General features: G+C 43.2%; 1 protein-coding gene across 1 annotated transcript; it reads left to right on the forward strand.

The window, feature by feature from the left end:
• The first annotated feature begins 327 nt into the window (after positions 1–327).
• On the forward strand, positions 328–19,664 carry LOC124479513 (zinc finger protein 721-like). Its single transcript, XM_047038280.1, has 5 exons — positions 328–353; positions 449–480; positions 1,327–1,999; positions 9,567–10,234; positions 18,565–19,664. Exons 1-5 carry the CDS (start codon positions 328–330, stop codon positions 19,662–19,664), a joined length of 2,499 nt encoding a protein of 832 aa, XP_046894236.1.
• The last annotated feature ends 2,095 nt before the right edge of the window (positions 19,665–21,759 follow it).

Genomic DNA, 21,759 nt, shown 5'->3' on the forward strand with positions numbered 1-21,759 from the left:
AATAAAAAATAAACCTGAGAAACATACACCTCTGAACAAATGATCAACATTACATATGCAAAGTGACCCATTATGACAGAAAAAAAGATTTCATTTATATGTGAAAGCTGATGATCTTCTACTGGCCAATCATACTCGATCATGGGCGGAGACTGGAGAGAGATAACTCCTTAAGGCTCCCAGAGAGACTACAGAGAGGCTCAACCAGAAACAGCAGTAACCAGACAGAGGATCAACCAGAGAGAAACAAGCTTCCAGAGACTAGATACAGGATCCAGAGAGCCCAGGCAGAGAGAATAGAGTTATGGAGACACATAGCTGTGACACATGTGGGAAGAACCTTTCCTCTTCGGGTAGCCTCAAGAAGCACATGAGGATCCACACTGGAGAAAAAGCCCTACAGCTGTGACCTCTGTGGTAAAACCTTTAGCCGGGCTGGCAATTTCAGACGTCACCGCATATCCCACACTGGGGAGAAGCTCTCAATGCATTATACATTTAGAGCAAGACATTTGTCATTTAATTTGCAGGAGTCAGATGGCTGAGCGGTGAGGGAGTCGGGCTTGTAATCAAATGACTAATCATGACTAAATTTAAATTTAAATTACCCCCATTAGTACTTTATCATTTGACTTGATACCAACCATGCACGGCATAGTGTTGAATACACTCTCTGCGTATTTAACTCCAAAGATGAAATAGATCCTCAGTAGAGCACCAACTCCCACTTAGATGTCCTCTGCCTTGGCAATGTCCTTTCCATCCTTGTGTAGTCAAATTTCACATTCATCACAGAAGGGGTTCCCACTCATGAACAGCACTGGGGTAGGAGACTTTGCCATCTATGAAAAGCCCAAAACAAATACAGTAACTTAGAAGAATATATTTACACTGTGGTTTTCAAGCACTCTATGTTTTATTTAACTGAATTAAAGAAGTAGTTAGTGCATCTGATTGGAAAGTTATCTGAATTTCTATTGTATCACACCACAATACCTCTCAACCAATGATCAACATTACGTATGTAAAGTGTCCCATTATGACAGACAATAGATGTAATTTATATGTGAAAGTTACAGATTTCCTACTGGCCAATCGTGCTTGATCAAGGGTGGAGAGTAGGAGGAGAAGACTCCTTAAGGCTCCAGAAAGACTACAGACACTTAACCAGAAAGACTGCAGAGAATCAACAAGAGAGACTACAGAGAGAGACTCAACCAGAAACAGCAGACAGAGGATCAACTAGAGAGAAACAAGCTTCCAGAGACTAGAAACAGGATCCAGAGAGACAAGACAGAGAACAAAGCGAGAGCTGAGTTATGGGGACACATCACTGTGATACATGTGGGAAGAGCCTTTCTTCATTCAGTAACTTCAAGAAGCACATGAGGATCCACACTGGAGAGAAGCCCTACAGCTGTGACCTCTGTGGTAAAACCTTTAAACAGACTGGGGAATTAACAGCTCACCGCAGAGTCCACACTGGAGAGAAGCCCTACAGCTGTGACCTCTGTGGTAGAACCTTTAGCCATGCTAGCAATTACACAGTCCACAGCAGAATCCACACTGGAGAGAAGCCCTACAGCTGTGACCTCTGTGGTAAAACCTTTAGCCGGGCTGACAATTTCAGAGCTCATAGCAGGATCCACACTGGAGAGAAGCCCTACAGCTGTGACCTCTGTGGTAAAACCTTCAGCCGGGCTGAACATTTCAGAGCTCATACCAGGATTCACACTGAAGAGAAGCCCTACAATTGTGACCTCTGTGGTAAAACCATCAGGCACGCTTTCAGTTTCACAGTTCACCGCAAAATCCACACTGGAGAGAAGCCCTACAGCTGTGACATGTGTGGTAAAACCTTTAGACAGACTGGGGAATTTACAGCTCACCGCAGAATCCACACAGGAGAGAAGCCCTACACCTGTGACCTCTGTGGTAAAACCTTTAGCAATGCTAGCAATCTCAGACGTCACCGAATGTGCCACACTGGAGAGAAGAGATAAGCAGTCCACACAGACTATTTACGTTAAAAAATGACTTATTATGAGTGAGTTTTTTGCACTAGCCAAAAAAAACAAAAAAAAAAACAGGGTGACGTTTTTCCAGCAGTCACCACCTGAGATAATTTCTGTATGACCCACAGCTGGAAGAGGACGGGCCCCCTACAGGACGGGGCCCCCTAGAGGCTGTACTTGGGGGGCTGTACTTGTAAAATATTTGGACTGTTTTAACTGTATAATAATAGAAAACGTAAATCCTACTCCAGAAGAAATGTATACCTTCTTCTGTTTCTAAGCATACTTCTTAAAAGACACACAACATTTCTGATCGCAAATATTCAACATGTTGAATATTTAGGATTCGCGATCGGAGTGCCTCAGACGTCCTTCCGAGCAGATACAGTCACTCTTGATACAACTCACACCAAGGGAATATCTGATAAAATAATCAGTAGAACCATCAAGATAATCGGGGCGTAAGATTGTTGGAACGGGCGAAATCAGACCGATTATCCTGTATTGTGTTCCCAGCATTACATTGTATCAATAGAGGACTGACTGAAAGTATGGTGTCAAAATGAAAACTTTAATTAGATAATCAATAAAAACACGATCATTAAACTATAAAGGTAAATAAAGGTAAACTTTAAAGGTATAACTATTGCCTGTGTTGCTTGTTCTGGTTCTTGATCTTCTGCTGTACTTTCTATTGTGCATCTGGTGTATTTAGGGTGATATGCAATGAATACCATATAATGTTAAGTCTTCAGACAGGTATTTCCAAAGCATCACCAAGAACGTCTTCAAAATGTCATTTATTGGACATAAATAGTCAGTGTTGCTTCTAGATCTTCTCTCCAGTGTGAATTCTGCGATGACATGTTAAATGCCCAGCATGTCTAAAGGTTTTATCACAGAGGTCACAGCTGTAGGGCTTCTCTCCAGTGTGGATCCTGCTGTGAGTTTTGAAATGGTGTGCCCGGCTAAAGGTTTGACCACAGAGGTCACAGCTGTAGGGCTTCTCTCCAGTGTGGATCCTCATGTGCTTCTTGAGGTTAACAGATGAAGAAATGTTCTTCCCACATGTGTCACAGTGATGTGTCTCCATAACTCAGCTCTCTCTTTGTTCTCTGTCTGGTCTCTCTGGATCCTGTATCTAGTCTCTGGTAGCTTGTTTCCATGTGGTTGATCCTCTGTCTGGTTACTGCTGTTTATGGTTGAGCGTCTTTCTGTAGTTGAGAAGCTGTAGTCTCTCTGGAGCCTTAAGGAGTATTCTTTGTCTAGTCTCCGTCCATGATCGAGTGTGATTGGCCAGTAGCAGATCTGCAGCTTTCACATATAAATGAGATCTTTTGTTCGTCATAATGGGCCACCTTGCAAATGTAATGTCGGTCATTTGGTGAGAGGTGTATGTTTCTTTGGACACACAACACTGTGACAAAAACCTATTTGGCATACAACTCTTCTTTATAGTGATTTGGTTTTCTTCAAAATTATAGGATATATGATTAGCCTACACAATAGGCCATAGTATAATATAATGTATGTTCAGATAACTTTCCAATCAGGTGCACAGGCTCATTCTTTAATTCAGTTCAATAAAACGGAGGGTGCTTGAAAACCACATTGTAAACGTTCTGTATTCATGTAAGATAATGTATTTGTTGTGGACTTTTCATAAATAGTGAAATGGAAAGCTCAATAATTCTTTAGGTAGGAGTGGATCAAAAAAGTAGAATCAACGCACAGAGTCTTTTTCTCAAGTCAAGAGAAGTGGCTTGATGGTCTTTATTCCGGCAGATAGGCAAGTATAGGCAACATACTGGTACAGAACAAAAAGCACCCAATTCTCCCCAACACCTGGTAATATAGGCAGAATATTTAGCGCCCACCCCTTGTCCAAAGAGATAAGATAAGATCCACTACGCACGCAGCCTCAACCTTGGCTTTGGGGGCTGCGCTCCCCTCTCATCCAGTTCCCCCATAGCATGTTCCCCAAAAACCTCCACTTTCCTTGACCCCCAACCATGTTGTTCTCACAAACCTTTCTTTACCCTACTCAGCCCCCTCCTTACTTGAGGTCACTCTGACATATCCATATCCAGCTCCCAACCTTTGGAGTTCGTAGCTCCTTAGTTTCTACTGAGAACAGCTAGAAACACTTAATAAGAAGTTTGGTATGGACTCAGTCATCCTCACTAACTTTTACAGATGCACTATAGAGAGCATTCTGACTGGTTGTATTACAGTGTGGTATGGGAGCTGCACAGACAGGGACCGCAAGGCCCTACGAAGTGTGGTCCGTTCTGCTGAGTTCATCATCGGCAGGAAGCTCCCTACAGGACATCTACCACACATGTTGCCTAAGGAAAGCCGGCAGGATTCTAAGAGACTGTTCCCACCCATCCTTCAGTCTCTTTACCCCGTTGCCTTCTGGCAGGCGTTACCGCAGCATCCGGTCGCGCACACGCAGACTGGACAACAGTTTCTACCCAAGGGCCATCAGGCTTCTGAATGGACACTGATATGGACATTGATTTACTGCACACTAGTCACTTATACACTGTCACATTCAACTACTGGTTGCACTATCAGTATCATTGCACTACTGTACCTCGTCACCAGGCTCCTGTATGGTCATTGACATAGTCACTGATCTGCAATTTTGCACTATTGTACTGTACTCCACTTAGGTTAGAATAGGTTATAGGGTTGAAATAGGTTTTATGTGCATTTAGGGTTAGTATAGTGTATTATTGATTGTTATCTGTAATTTAGGTAGTTTTAGTATTAGCTTGAAACTAACCATAGCAACGCCAGCTATATTGTCTCCTCTTGGTCCAAACTAAACTATCAGCAGTGTTCTACATAAAAAGATACACACACAGAATAAATCCCCCTCTATCAAACAGCCCAGCCTCACACTCTCAGCCCCCCTCCTGCCTTCCAAGGCAGACATAGCGTCTGCGGCAACATTCCTTCCTGCTCAACAGGCCTTCTCCTAAATTAGATTAAAGGTGACTCCATCTATCCTTAATACACTGCCACACAATAATCAGCCCGCCTTTTTGGCAGCCCCTTTGTCACTGGTCACCCAGACACTCGTCTGGGACAGTCGTTGATTTGCATGAATGCTAAAATGACAATCACACTTGAATGACACACCTCTGGAGAGGTCATCTCAACAGTTGAAGAGGAAGGTGGACAGAAGAATTATTATTTAAAGTTGTGTTCTTGTAAATATTGTTCTAAACAGCTTTTAATGTAATTTTGATAGGATTTAGTTTCTTATTTTATGTATTACATTTTAGTAATATTTTTTATACTGTAACATGTACATGTACAGGGTTTACAGAGTTTGTGCCTGCAGCAGACCATATGTGTTTAACATATTCCCTTGTCTTGCAAGGGAACCACTTGGTCTACTGCAGCCTTGATTAATGATCCAATTTGAATTTGTATGCATTAGACAACTTTTCAGTCATATGACCGCGTCATCACTTTGAGCTCTGTTTAGGCCTACATATCCTACTAGGTCTACTATGGTTAAATCCATATCATAGTAGAGATAAACGACTGAATAGTGAACACGCATACTAAGGGTCGGTGCTCTGATCAAGCAGACGATTTTTACCTAAGTCAGAGTTTCATGTCATTAACTGTTTAGCTCTCCACAAAAGGGTCAAAAATGTACATGCAGAAGGGCAAAGGGAATTTTAAAAGGTTGTACTCTGGCCTTTTATCAAGTAGGCTATCCCTTACAAAAAAGTATCAAGTATGATTGGCCATTAGGAGATCTGCAGCTTTCACATATAAAAAACATATTTTGTCTGTCATAATGGGCCACTTTGCATATGTAATGTTGATCACTTGGTGAGAGGTGTATGTTTCTAAGGTTTATTTTTACTGGAGAAACAAAAAACACTGTGACAAAAACGTATTTGGAATCCAACCCATCTTTATAGTCATTTGGTTTTCTTCAAAATTATAGGCTGTTTTTGCGTTTTACAGGGCAAATAAAACCACAGAGACATGTCAGCCTGTGTTTGTATTCCATAACTTCATTTATCTTTTTCATCCTTCATATTTATTGATCATTGATCTGTTGGTCTAAGAGGATTCACATTAAATGTTCCAATAAAGGTGAAAACATTTTGTGAACACAAAGTCTAGGTTTGCGAAAGACTTATTTATAAAAGTTTATCATTCAGTAAGAGAGGGCCTCTCTCCAAAACCAGACGCCAACACACACAGGCTGGGCTTTCGCATTTACCAACTAGTATGAAGATTGACTCACAAAAATACTGCCCATTCTCAGATTTTTACTCAATGAAAGAAAACATGTCTTTGGGTTCTGTCTATGAAGCTGGATGAACGAAGGTAAAGTCATACCCTTCTGAAGGTGAGTCAGGCTTCTCTGTGTGAATGTAAATTCAACATGAAGAATGATAACATGATAATTTCATGTTTTGGTATACATGCCTCTGATGCCAACACAATACCCCTCTTCTGGAACATTTTAAATTGATGCGACGGGACGTGTCAATTTCACTTTGTGAAAACGATTTATTCCACTCGTCACATGGGAGTGTGGTTGCATGCATTACCACAGTTTACCACTAGATGGGAGCGGTAGGCTGTGCTGCACCACTCGGTTCTAGATCAAGACAGCCGTAAACTATTTAGTTTCTGGTCTGATGCTACACTTAGCAGTCCTCTTATCGTGATCAGTCCGCGACTTAATGTGTGCCTACTCTCAGGATCGACGCTTGTAACAGTTTCATTATGCTCAGTAGACTCATTTGCTGCCCTTGGACTATCGCAATGTGGACTTTTACCGGGTTCATTTTGCTCTAGAGCCTTTTCTGCACTCCTGTTGACCCCCTGCGTCCCCCTAGTCCTGACTCTGTGCCCCACACTGTCATCATTTAGATCTGGCTCGTCTGTCTGTGTTTGTTTTTCTGCAGCTGTTTTGCTCACAAATTTCACCAGCCTGTGTTTTTGCACTTTGTTTGTATCTGGGTGGTACACCAAATACGCTGGGCTATTTTTATCGTACCCCACAAAACGCCCCTGATCACACCTGGAGTCAAGCTTTCCCTTTTCCTGCTTATAGTTGTAGCAAACAGACCCGAATCGTTGCATTCTGGACACATTGGGCTTTTTGTTTGTCAACATCTCGTAAGGAGTCAGCCCTGTGCGCTTGTTCAAGCATCTATTGCGTACCGTTGCTGCTGTTTGTACTGCGTAGTGCCAAAGGTATTTTGGTAACTCACTTTCAATTAGCATGCACCTGCCCATCTCGAAAAGAGTACGCCACCCATGTTCTGCTGTTCCATTTTGGTGTGGTGAGTACGGAGCTGTCGTCTCATGCCTAATTTTGCTTTTCCTCAGCAGCGCCTGGAAATCACCACCTGTGAACTCAGTTCCATTATCAGATCGCACACACTTCACCTTCCCATAAGGGGATACATCTGCAAGGAATTTTTCAGTTGCCTGCACTGCGTCACTCTTTTTCTTTAGAAAGTAAACAAATACTGCATTTGAGTAATCATCGGTGAAAGACTGTGCATATTTGTATCCATCTAATGACTCAGAGGCTATTGGACCTGCAAGATCTGTGTGTATCATTTCTAAAGGAGCCTTTGCTCTGGCATCGGGGTTCCTATTTCTAGTTTGTGTAAACTTCCCTTGAATACACACCTCACACTCTTGCTCATTTTTCCCTTGATCTGCATACCATCAACAACATCATGTAACCTAAGCACATCATCATAATTACAGTAGCTTAGTATCTCATGCCATGCTTGGATGTCGTGTCGTGGGCAGTGACGTGCGGTGATGTCAGTAAGAGGGTAGGCACTGAGTTATGAAAGCCAGATTACCAAATTTATTGTTTAGGCTAATAGGCTACGTCAAAACAGTACGCACAAGCGTGGCACACATGCACGGTTGATATCAAGAAATGTCCAATCAGGATGACATATCTCATGACATGACATATCGTAGTCTCTCTCTCGCACACGCACGCACGCACACACACACACACCAATGTCCAGCATCAGAATGCAACCATCTTTATCCTTAACTATTGCACAGCGGCCAATTATGTTTGTCATTCAGCAACATGAGAACACACACTGCTCAATTGAATATGAAGGCAAATGGCTTGCAGTCGGCATTAATTCAACCAATTCAAAATTAAACCCCAAATAGTTTCTGACTCACCAATCGGTAGATTATGGATGGCAGTACAGCCGCTGACTGCTAGCACAGCCACATAGCCAATCTTGTCTGTCATACCAGTCCGTTTGAAACGAGCGCACAATTTTTGGTCCCTTTTGCTGGTGTAGTTCAGGCAAGGTTGGCATAGGGCCTCCCTCTTGCTAGCAACTCATTTTTGCCATTAAATCGAGCTTTGAAAAATGTCTTAGTTCAACGATATGGGGAGATACTGCTGCCGTCATTTTTACTTTGAATTTCACTCGTTTCACTTTCGCTGGTCACTGGCCCTTCCGTCCGCCATCTTGGACGCGAAGTCCTCCTTTACCTCAGCATTCTCCGACACTTTGCTCACGCCGTCCCTTCGGTCTCTGTCTTTTCGTCTGCATGTTGCGTCCCTGTGTGTGTCACTTTTGCAAACACTACACCACGTCTTCTGTCGACACGCTCTCGCTCGGTGCCCCTTGGTCCCGCACTTGAAGCACACCATCTCGCTGTCGTCTTTGCCCAGTCCATGTGCGCTGCTACTGGGAGGTCGTCGTCCGGTTCTCCCCTCTTTTTTGAGCCAATCTTCATAATAGTTGGTAAATGCAAAATTGCCCAGCCTGTGTGGGTTGTGTGTCTGGTTTTGGAGAGGCCCTCTCTTACTGGATGATAAATGTAAGAACCCTAAGGTTCCTTTTATAAATAGTATTTCTCAATCCTGGACTTTGTGTTCACAATTTTTTTTTAACTTTATTGGAATATTTCATATGAATCATCTTAGACCAACAGATCAATGATCAGTAAATATGCAGGATGAAAAAGATAAATGAAGATAATGGAATAAATTGAATACAAAACAGACTGATATGTCTCTGTGGTTTTATTTGCCCTGTAAAACGACCATGTGTTTCTTTTTTACCATTTCTAATCATATAACCTATGACTTTAAAGAAAACAAAATTACTTTAAAGAGAAGTTGTATGGCAAAGAAGTTTTGTCAAAGTGTTTTGTGTTTCTCCAGCAAAAATCACCAAATGATCAACATTACATATGCAAAGTGGGCCATTATGACAGACAAAATGTCATTTATATGTGAAAGCTGCAGATCTCCTACTGGCCAATCATAATCGATCATGGGTGGAGACTAGACAGAGAAGACTCCTTAAAGGCTCCAGAGAGACTAAAGAAATTCAATCAGAGAGACTAAAGAGACTCAACAGGAGACACTAGAGAGAGACTCAACCTGAGAGATAATCAACCAGAAACAGCATTAACCAGAGAGAAACAAGCTTCCAGAGACCAGATACAGGATCAAGAGAGATCAGACAGAGAAGAAAGAGAGAGCTGAGTCATGGAGACACATCACTGTGACACATGTGGGAAAAGCCTTTCCTCATCCAGTAACCTCAAGAAGCACATGAGGATCCACACTGGAGAGAAGCCCTACAGCTGTGACCTCTGTGGTAAAACCTTTAGCCATGGAAGCAGTTTCACAGCTCACTGCAGGATCCACACTGGAAAGAAGCCCTACAGCTGTGACCTCTGTGGTAAAACCTTTAGCCAAAGAAGCAGTTTCACAGCTCACTGCAGAATCCACACTGGAGAGAAGCCCTACAGCTGTGACCTCTGTGGTAAAACCTTTAGCAATGCTAGCAATTACAGAGACCACAGCAGAATCCACACTGGAGAGAAGCCCTTTAGCTGTGACCTCTGTGGTAAAACCTTTAGCCATGCTAGCAATTACAGAGTCCACAGCAGAATCCACACTGGAGAGAAGCCCTACAGCTGTGACCATTGTGGTAAAACCTTTAGCCGGGTTGACACTTTCACAGTTCACAGCAGGATCCACACTGGAAAGAAGCCCTACAGCTGTGACCTCTGTGGTAAAACCTTTAACCAAGCTAGCGGTTTCACAGTTCACCGCAGAATCCACACTGGAGAGAAGCCCTACAGCTGTGACCATTGTGGTAAAACCTTTAGCCGGGTTGACACTTTCAGAGCTCATAGCAGGATCCACACTGGAGAGATCTAAGCTGCCCACAATGACTATTCATGTCCAACAAATGACTTATTGAAGACTTTCTTGCCTATGCTTTGGAAAGACCTGTCTGAGGACATTACATTATATTTCATTCACTGTACATCACGCTAAATACACCAGATAGTGCACATAGAAAGTACAGCAGAAGATCAATAACCAGAACAAGCAAGACAGGCAAGAATGATACCTTTTTTGTTGTTGTTGCTTACTTTATTATAGTGTTTATAGTTTCATGATCATGTTTTTTTATTATCTAATTAAAGTCTTCATTTTGACACCATACTTTCAGAGTCAAATTCCTCCTAAGTTTAACCTTTTTATTGACATATCAGGCTTTTGAAGAGGATACAACAATAATGATTCTGGGTTGATTATCTCAAATTAGCAAAAATAAATAAATACAAATCTCAATGAATACAAAATATTACATCATACATTTAGAGCAAGACTTTTGCCATTTTAATTACACCTATCATTTCACTCTATATAAAATAGGAGTGTTCTTTACATTCTCTGCGTATTTAACTCCAAAGATGAAATAGATACTCAGTAGAGCACCAATTCCCACTGAGATGTCCTCTACCTTTGCAATGTCCTTTCCATCCACGTTCATCACAGAAGGGCTTCCCACTCACGAGCAGCACAGGGGTAGGATCCTTTGCCATCTATGAAAAGCCCAAAACAAATACAGTAACTTACATTCATACATTTACACTGTGGTTTTCAAGCACTCTCCGTTTTATTTAACAGAATTAAAGAATTGGTCAGTGCTTCTGATTGGAAAGTGTCATGACTCAACACACAGCGTGCCCTCCAGGACAGCAGAAGGCACTAAGGAGTCGGAGCAAGGCCGGCTCAGCTGTGAGGAAGTCCAAGCAATTACACAGTCCACAAAACAATACAGGTGAAATCGGTGATCCATCGATAACCATTACAATGGGTTTAGCACATTTGTTTATACTGAAATCACAAAACTCTTAGCACACACTTAACAAGTTTGTGGATATTTTTTTCATTGCTTTCAAACAGAATGCATTAAATGACTTCTTTTTTTTTTAAATTTATCATTATAGTTACATTTCGTGAGCCAGCATACTCCTGACAGAAAAATTTGCTATCCAATCTGTATAGTTTTTTACCCTTTACCTCTGTTGAGTTTTATCAGCAGAGTGGTGCTGCTGACGATGCGTATGAAGGAGGCTGTCGACTTCTCTCATTATAGGACATTTATTCCAGAACAATGAAATGTGGCCATCTGCCAGTTGGGTTGAGCGCGAACTAACTTTTAAAGTAAGAAACGTTACGCATAAAAATGTCCATGTACGGGAAGTCCATTAGGTCACAATACAATACATGAACTTTCATCACATTAATTATTGTGTGCTCTTGCGCTCTCTTGTGTCGCTAAGAGTAAATCATATTTACAGTCATGTAAACTAAGAACATAAAAAATAGGCTTACATTTTGACACCCCCACTTGTACTCAGGTTGGTAACACAAAAACACCAAACTTTCCCAGTTTGAACTTGCTGACAGGCTTCGTCATCACATCAGCGACCATTTCAGCAGTAGCACAATACATTAAATTCACCTTACCCTCATTCACAGTAGACCTAATAAAGTGATATCTAATGTCTATGTGTTTACAACACTTTGTATTTACAGGATTTCTGGCAAGAGCAATCGTCCCCTGATTGTCTTTGTGTATTACCGTTTGTGTGTATTGGTAACCATCCATATTCTCCAGTAATTGTTCTAGGTAAAGGCGTTCCTGAACAGTAGAAGCAAGTGCCATATACGCTGCTTCGCATGTGGAAAGTGCAACAGTAGGTTGCTTCTTTGACTTCCATGAAACAAGTGCACTGTTTTCACTAAGACTAACACATTATCCTGAGGTACTGCGGCGATCACTGATATCAGCCGCCCAGTCTGCATCACTGTAGTCTTTTATACCAAGATTCTCAGTGCTTCTCCTAAAGGTTAAACCTTTGCCTGCTGTACCTTTAAGGTATCGCAGGACATGCTTCACAGTAACCCATTGCTCCTCTGTAGGTTCAGCTAGGTACTGTGACAGCCTGCTCACCACAAAACTCAGATCAGGCCTAGTGCAGGTCGTCAGGTATATCAGACTGCCCACGGCCTCTCTGTACATCCTGATATCTGTCATTTTAACTGCATCATTACTGTATTCGAGCTTTTGCTCACAAGGAGCATCTCTCACCCTGCATTCTGACATGTTGAAACGCAGTAGAATTGTGTTAATGTACTTCTCTTGTGACATCTTAATGCATCCATCAGAAAAATCAAAATCAATACCAAGAAAATGTTTGAGTTGCCCCAAATCTTTCATCTTGAATTGCTCTGCAAGCATCCCTTTCACCTTTTTCAGTTTTCCTTCATTGCTTGCAGCGATGATCAAGCCATCGACCCACACAATTATGATTAATTTCCCTTCTTTAGACTCTTGGGAATAAACACAGTTGTCAGCTTGGTTTTGAGTGAAACCATTTTCAGTTAAGCAATCATGTAAAACCCTGTTTCAGTTTCTTCCAGACTGTTTGAGACCATAAAGCGATTTATCTAGCCTATAGACTACACCCTCTTTTTCTTCATAGCCCTCTGGTGGATTGATGTAGATTTCGTGGTCGATGGGGGCGTGTAAGAACGCGGTTTTCACGTCCATTTGGTGGACCAGTAAATTTTCCTGCACTGCCTTCTGTATCACAATTCTAACACTGGTTGGGTCTGTAGGTGAAAACGTTTCCCCATAGTCTACCCCCATTTTCTGGCTGTAGCCCTTGGCGACAAATCGAGCCTTGTACTGGTCATTCCCATCTACACCAGACTTGATTGCGTAAACCCACCTACCCCCCACTGGTTTCTTGCCCACGGGTAGTGTTGTTGGGGTAAAGGTTTTATTCTCATTTAGAGACTGGATTTCCTCATTCATTGCTTTTCTCCATTCTTTTGAATTGTCTGACTGCATTGCTTCACCATAAGTTTGCAGAATGCCACAAACTGCTCTGCAGCAGTAGTCTACTGTGACATGCATCCCGTCACTATCACTGTCTTCTCTCACGAAGTCGTCTAGGTAATTTGGTGCCCTCCTTTCTCTAATTGGATACCGCCTACTCTCAGGATCGACGCTTGTAACAGTTTCATTATGCTCAGTAGACTCATTTGCTGCCCTTGGACTATCGCAATGTGGACTTTTACCGGGTTCGTTTTGCTCTAGAGCCTTTTCTGCACTCCTGTTGACCCCCTGCGTCCCCCTAGTCCTGACTCTGTGCCCCACACTGTCATCATTTAGATCTGGCTCATCTGTCTGTGTTTGTTTTTCTGCAGCTGTTTTGCTCACAAATTTCACCAGCCTGTGTTTTTGCACTTTGTTTGTATCTGGGTGGTACACCAAATACGCTGGGCTATTTTTATCGTACCCCACAAAACGCCTGAAGTCAAGCTTTCCCTTTTCCTGCTTATAGTTGTAGCAAACAGACCCGAATCGTTGCATTCTGGACACATTGGGCTTGGGTTTGTCAACATCTCGTAGGGAGTCAGCCCTGTGCGCTTGTTCAAGCATCTATTGCGTACCGTTGCTGCTGTTTGTACTGCGTAGTGCCAAAGGTATTTTGGTATGTCACTTTCAATTAGCATGCACCTGCCCATCTCGAAAAGAGTACGCCACCCACGTTCTGCTGTTCCATTTTGGTGTGGTGAGTACGGAGCTGTCGTCTCATGTCTAATTTTGCTTTTCCTCAGCAGCGCCTGGAAATCACCACCTGTGAACTCAGTTCCATTATCAGATCGCACACACTTCACCTTCCCATAAGGGGATACATCTGCAAGGAATTCTTCAGTTGCCTGCACTGCGTCACTCTTTTTCTTTAGAAAGTAAACAAATACTGCATTTGAGTAATCATCGGTGAAAGACTGTGCATATTTGTATCCATCTAATGACTCAGAGGCTATTGGACCTGCAAGATCTGTGTGTATCATTTCTAAAGGAGCCTTTGCTCTGGCATCGGGGTTCCTATTTCTAGTTTGTGTAAACTTCCCTTGAATACACACCTCACACTCTTGCTCATTTTTCCCTTGATCTGCATACCATCAACAACATCATGTAACCTAAGCACATCATCATAATTACAGTAGCCTAGTATCTCATGCCATGCTTGGATGTCGTGTCGTGGGCAGTGACGTGCGGTGATGTCAGTAAGAGGGTAGGCACTGAGTTATGAAAGCCAGATTACCAAATTTATTGTTTAGGCTAATAGGCTACGTCAAAACAGTACGCACAAGCGTGGCACACATGCACGGTTGATATCAAGAAATGTCCAATCAGGATGACATCAAACACATCACAATCACATCTTACTCTCATGACATGACATATCGTAGTCTCTCTCTCGCACACGCACGCACGCACGCACACACACCAATGTCCAGCATCAGAATGCAACCATCTTTATCCCTAACTATTGCACAGCGGCCAATTATGTTTGTCATTCAGCAACATGAGAACACACACTGCTCAATTGAATATGAAGGCAAATGGCTTGCAGTCGGCATTAATTCAACCAATTCAAAATTAAAACCCAAATAGTTTCTGACTCACCAATCGGTAGATTATGGATGGCAGTACAGCCGCTGACTGCTAGCACAGCCACATAGCCAATCTTGTCTGTCATACCAGTCCGTTTGAAACGAGCGCACAATTTTTGGTCCCTTTTGCTGGTGTAGTTCAGGCAAGGTTGGCATAGGGCCTCCCTCTTGCTAGCAACTCATTTTTGTCATTAAATCGAGTTTGAAAAATGTCTTAGTTCAACGATATGGGGAGATACTGCTGCCGTCATTTTTACTTTGAATTTCGCGGGGATTACGTTTTGCTGGTGTAATGACGTCAGCTGCGCAAATGTCCAGTAATATCTCGATTTTAATTGGTCCATGTTTGATACTTAACGTAGATGATTACTGGCATTACATATTTACGTGCAAAGGCACTGAAGAGTTGTGCTTTTCGACGTACATGTTAAAGAATACAGGATCAAAGTGCGCATGCGCAACATGAGTTTTTCGTTGTCGTCCGCGATGAGAGGACAGTAAAAGCACTGCTTATTCTACCATTTTGTTGTATTTGATTATGCGTAACTGCTACATTTGTCATCGTAACGTCGAAACAATTGGAATAACACACATATTGCATATATAACTCACAAGAATAATCAGTAAAAATACAAATAGCCTACAAGTTTATTAAATAAAATTATTTAATAAACATTTTTACGTTTGAATTTTGGCAGGGTAGGCACTGCCTACCTTGCCTACCCTGACTGCACGTCACTGGTCGTGGGTTGCATTACACTTATCATCAGTTGACTCAATCTCAGTGTGCAGGTAGTACAACCTGCGAAACACATGAATGTCAAACCTGGTACCATATCTGGTTATCAAGACATCATTGTCTTCTTTGAAGACGACTGTGGACCCACTCGTGGTTGCTGCCTTCACCGAGAAAATGTTCTGCGGGTACGACGGCACATACAGAGCGTCCAACAGTTTTGCATTGCACCGCCGTCCACTGCTGTCGATGAGGGTAACCACTGCCGTGCCTCTCCGCTGAGCGACGCCGCTGCATCTGGTCCCATCAGCCAACTCGACGCTGTGAGTCTCCGGCCTGAAGGTGCTGTCGAAACTTGTGAACAAGGCGATGTCGTTGATGATGTGGGATGTGGCCCCGGTGTCCACCATCAGGCCCCTCTCCTGGATGGTGCGCGCCGGCTGCCGCTGGTCACTGGCCCTTCCGTCCGCCATCTTGGACGCAAAGTCCTCCTTTACCTCAGCATTCTCCGACACTTTGCTCACGCCGTCCCTTCGGTCTCTGTCTTTTCGTCTGCATGTTGCGTCCCTGTGTGTGTCACTTTTGCAAACACTACACCACGTCTTCTGTCGACACGCTCTCGCTCGGTGCCCCTTGGTCCCGCACTTGAAGCACACCATCTCGCTGTTGTCTTTGCCCGGTCCATGTGCGCTGCTACTGGGAGGTCGCCGTCCGGTTCTCCCCTGGGTCTTCATCACGCTGTCATCGTTCGACCCGGTTGCTCTGATGTTCTCGGTTTCCTCGAAACTCCGCAATTTGGTCTTGAAGTCAGCAAACGTGATGTTTTCGTAGATGTGCGCCACATGAATTGCTAATGGCTTGAAGCTCTCTGGCAATCGCTTCAGCGCCATAGCCACCAGCAAACTGTCCCCCAGCGTTTCTCCCGCGCTTCTCAGGGCAGTTATGGCGGTCTCTGCTCTAATGATAGCCTATAGTCCATTACACTTTCGCCGATGGACTTTTGAGGTGAGGTCTTTTGAGCGTGTTGTACAAACTAATTATACCAGGCTTTCCCTTCCCTGCATAATAGTCTCTCAGAATATTTAATACTTTTCTGTCATCATGTTGCGCATCTCTCATTACCAGAGACAGACTTTTGTCATCTAGCGTTAGCATTAGGATCAACTCTGCATACGCGTCCGCGTTTTTCTCAGGATCTGCTGCTTTTTCAGCTTCTTCTACTGGCTCATTCAACACAGTGTTTTTCAGCCCTAATAAACGAAAGTATTCCAACAATTTAGTTTCCCAAACTTCATACTTTGCTTCGTCGCCGTCGAATACCAGTCGATGTAGCCTGCTGCTACTTGCCCTTCGTTGCTCTGCCATGCTAGCGTGCCCCTCTTCTCAGGTTAGCAGCCTTCCTCAGCACGCGATCCGTTGCAACTTTCTTGGCTTTCGTCGACTATCTTCTCCTCCAAACGTCTCCTGGGCCCATAACCTGTTGAGTTTTATCAGCAGTGGTTCTGCTGACGATGCGTATAAAGGAGGCTGACGACGTCTCTCATTATAGGACATTTATTCCAGAACAACGAAATGTGGCCATCTGTCAGTTGGGTTGAGCGCGAACTGACTTTTAAAGTAAGAAACGTTACGCATAAAAATGTCCATGTACGGTAAGTCCATTAGGTCACAATACAATACATGAACATTCATCACATTAATTATTGTGTGCTCTTGCGCCCTCTTGTGTCGCTAAGAGTAAATAATATTTACAGTCATGTAACCTGAGAACATAAAAAATAGGCTTACATTTTAACAACCTCAAAAGTCAGATTTACATAACGGTCTGGCGGCTGGCATGTAAACTAACAATATAAATTGGTGTGTGAGTGTTGCCTATGAATATAATTCACAGCACAGAGTTGTCAGTGCATATAGGCCTACATGAGCATCTGTTGCATAAACACACGCTTAGTCGCGGAACGATCACAATGTGTGTAGCATCACACCAAAAACGAAAGTCTGTGGGTGCCTTGATTTACTACCCAGTGGTGCAGCACAGGCTACTGCTGACATCTAGTGGTAATGTGGTAATGCACGCAACCACGAGAAGAATAAATCATTTTCAGAACATGACATCGAGACATATTATCGTTCTTCATCTTGAATTTACATTCACACAGAGAAGCCTGACTCACCTTCTGAAGGGTATGACTTTACCTTCGTTCATCCAGCTTCATAGACAGAACCCAGTGACATGGTTTTAGTTTTTTTATTGAGTAAAATCTGAGGATGGGCAGCATTTTTTTGAGCCAATCTTCATAATAGTTGGTAAATGCAAAATTGCCCAGCCTGTGTGGGTTGTGTGTCTGGTTTTGGAGAGGCCCTCTCTTACTGGATGATAAATGTAAGATCCTTAAGGTTCCTTTTAGAAATAGTATTTCTCAATCCTGGACTTTGTGTTCACAATTTTTTTTTACCTTTATTGGAACATTTCATATGAATGATCTTAGACCAACAGATCAATGATCAGTAAATATGCAGGATGAAAAAGATAAATGAAGATAATGGAATAAATTGAATACAAAACAGACTGATATGTCTCTGTGGTTTTATTTGCCCTGTAAAACGACCATGTGTTTCTTTTTTACCATTTCTAATCATATAGCCTATGATTTTAAAGAAAACCAAACTACTTTGTGGGCCATTATGACGGACAAAATATGTCATTTATATGTGAAAGCTGCAGATCTCCTACTGGCCAATCATAATCGATCATGGGTGGAGACTAGACAGAGAAGACTCCTTAAAGGCTCCAGAGAGACTAAAGAAACTCAATCAGAGAGACTAAAGAGACTCAACAGGAGACACTAGAGAGAGACTCAACCTGACAGATAATCAACCAGAAACAGCATTAACCAGAGAGAAACAAGCTTCCATAGACTAGATACAGGATCAAGAGAGACCAGACAGAGAAGAAAGAGAGAGCTGAGTCATGGAGACACATCACTGTGACACATGTGGGAAAAGCCTTTCCTCATCCAGTAACCTCAGGAAGCACATGAGGATCCACACTGGAGAGAAGCCCTACAGCTGTGACCTCTGTGGTAAAACCTTTAGCCAGGCTAGCAATTACAGAGTCCACAGCAGAATCCACACTGGAGAGAAGCCCTTTAGCTGTGACCTCTGTGGTAAAACCTTTAAACAGACTGGGGAATTAACAGTTCACCGCAGAATCCACACTGGAGAGAAGCCCTACAGCTGTGACCTCTGTGGTAAAACCTTTAGCCAGGCTAGCAATTACAGAGTCCACAGCAGAATCCACACTGGAGAGAAGCCCTACAGCTGTGACCTCTGTGGTAAAACCTTTAAACAGACTGGGGGATTAACAGTTCACCGCAGACTCCACACTGGAGAGAAGCCCTACAGCTGTGACCTCTGTGGTAAAACCTTTAGCCATGGAAACAGTTTCACAGCTCACTGCAGAATCCACACTCGAGAGAAGCCCTACAGCTGTGACCTCTGTGGTAAAACCTTTAGCCAGGCTAGCAATTACAGAGTCCACAGCAGAATCCACACTGGAGAGAAGCCCTTCAGCTGTGACCTCTGTGGTAAAACCTTTAAACAGACTGGGGGATTAACAGTTCACAGCAGAATCCACACTGGAGAGAAGCCCTACAGCTGTGACCTCTGTGGTAAAACCTTTAGCCATGGAAACAGTTTCACAGCTCACTGCAGAATCCACACTGGAGAGAAGCCCTTCAGCTGTGACCTCTGTGGTAAAACCTTTAGCCGGGCTGACCATTTCACAGCTCACTGCAGAATTCACACTGGAGAGAAGCCCTATAGCTGTGACCTCTGTGGTAAAACCTTTAGACAGGCTGGGGATTTAACATATCACCGCAGAATCCACACTGGAGAGAAGCCATACAGCTGTGACCTCTGTGGTAAAACCTTTAGGCGGGCTAGTGGTTTAACAGTTCACCGCAGGATCCACACTGGAGAGAAGCCCTACAGCTGTGACCATTGTGGTAAAACCTTTAGCCACGCTGGCCATTTCAGAGCTCACAGCAGGATCCACACAGGAGAGAAGATCTAAGCTGCCCACAATGACTATTTATGTCCAACAAATGACTTATTGAAGACTTTCTTGCCTATGCTTTGGAAAGACCTGTCTGAGGACATTACATTATATTTCATTCACTGTACATCACGCTAAATACACCAGATAGTGCACATAGAAAGTACAGCAGAAGATCAATCAGAACAAGCAAGACAAGCAAGAATGATACCTTTTTTGTTGTTGTTGCTTACTTTATTGTAGTGTTTATAGTTTCATGATCATGTTTTTTTATTATCTAATTAAAGTCTTCATTTTGACACCATACTTTCAGAGTCAAAGTTTAACCTTTTTATTTACATATCAGGCTTTTGAAGAGGATACAACAATAATGATTCTGGGTTGATTATCTCAAATTAGCAAAAATAAATAAATACAAATCTTAATGAATACAAAATATTACATCATACATTTAGAGCAAGACATTTGCCATTTTAATTACACCTATCATTTGAGTTTTACCAACCATTCACTCTATATAAAATAGGAGTGTTCTTTACATTCTCTGCATATTTAACTCCAAAGATGAAATAGATCCCCAGTAGGGCACCAATTCCCACTGAGATGTCCTCTACCTTTGCAATGTCCTTTCCATCCACGTTCATCACAGAAGGGCTTCCCACTCACGAGCAGCACAGGGGAAGGAAAAGCCCAAAACAAATACAGTAACTTACATTCATACATTTACACTGTGGTTTTTAAGCACTCTCCGTTTTATTTAACAGAATTAAAGAATCTGATTGGAAATTGTCATGACTCAACACACAGCGTGCCCTCCAGGACAGCAGAAGGCACTAAGGAGTCGGAGCAAGGCCGGCTCAGCTGTGAGGAAGTGCAAGCAATTACACAGTCCACAGCAGGATCCACACTGGAGAGAAGCCCTACAGCTTTGACCTCTGTGATAAAATCTTTAAACAGACTGGGGAATTAACAGTTCATCGCAGGATCCACACAGGAGAGAAGCCCTACAGCTGTGACCTCTGTGGTCAAACCTTTAGCCATGCAAGCAGTCTCAGACATCACTGCAGGACCCACACAGAAGAGAAGATCTAAACAGCCCACACTGACTATTTATGTGAAACAAATGACCTATTGAAGAGTTTCTTGCACATCTATGATAGAAAACCATGGGAGTGAAGTTGTCCCAGCAGTCACCACTTGAGAGAACTTCTGTATGACCCACTGCTGGAAGAACCTCTTGACTGCACCTACTTGGACAGCACATGCAGTAACACCAGATCTACAGTCCAACATGACAGGACACATGGAAAACGTCAAAAGCCCCCTAAGGCTGCCCACATGATTGATACGGTGGGCAGAGCTGGTGGCACTCAGACTGAGACTTTACCACGCGTTGAACGCAATTTGGAAAACAACATGGAGGAGCTAGCGACTCTGCAAAGGAAAGTGAACCGACTTGGAGACCATAACGATGAGTAGACGTGGAATTGAAGGCGCCTACTCGACCCAAACAACAACCCCAATCTTATCTGCTTTCGGCCCCGTAACCAGCTCAGGCTTTGGCCAAGGCCGTTTCTGGAACAACAACTCCCCTGGAGAGTGCTGCAGTGAGACTCTCTGTAGTCTCTTCCCTTCCCCCTCCCACAGACACCTGTGGATTGTTTCTCTGTCTTGGGTTATGACCAAGGATGTCTCCATGGCAATACTATCTGCGAACTGAGAATCTTACTGATTGTGGCCTAGGCAAAGGCGCCAATCCAGGCATACTCATACACTAACTTTCATCCACTACAGATATGCTATCCCACCCCCACCCCCATCCAACGCCTTCTCCTGCTTGTTCCCCCGGGGTGGCTGGCGGGTCTGTGACCAGCGCCTACCATGGCTGCAGGTCCAGATGCTGCTTGTCCATACCCCTCCCCGTTGCAAGTCATGTGGTTCTGTAATGTTGTACAATGTATGTGCTGAGGTGTTTTTTTTTCCTGTTCCCACACTGTACTCCTCTAGGAGCATAATCTGGGGGTGCCTTTTTTCTCTCCTCCCCTCTCCTCATGTTATACTGAAACTTTCTAGATGACGCCGATAATGGCTGCCTTGGTAGGCACCTTCCTGA

Source organism: Hypomesus transpacificus, chromosome 17 (genome assembly GCF_021917145.1).
Source record: "Hypomesus transpacificus isolate Combined female chromosome 17, fHypTra1, whole genome shotgun sequence".
NCBI classification, from domain to species: Eukaryota; Metazoa; Chordata; class Actinopteri; order Osmeriformes; family Osmeridae; genus Hypomesus; species Hypomesus transpacificus.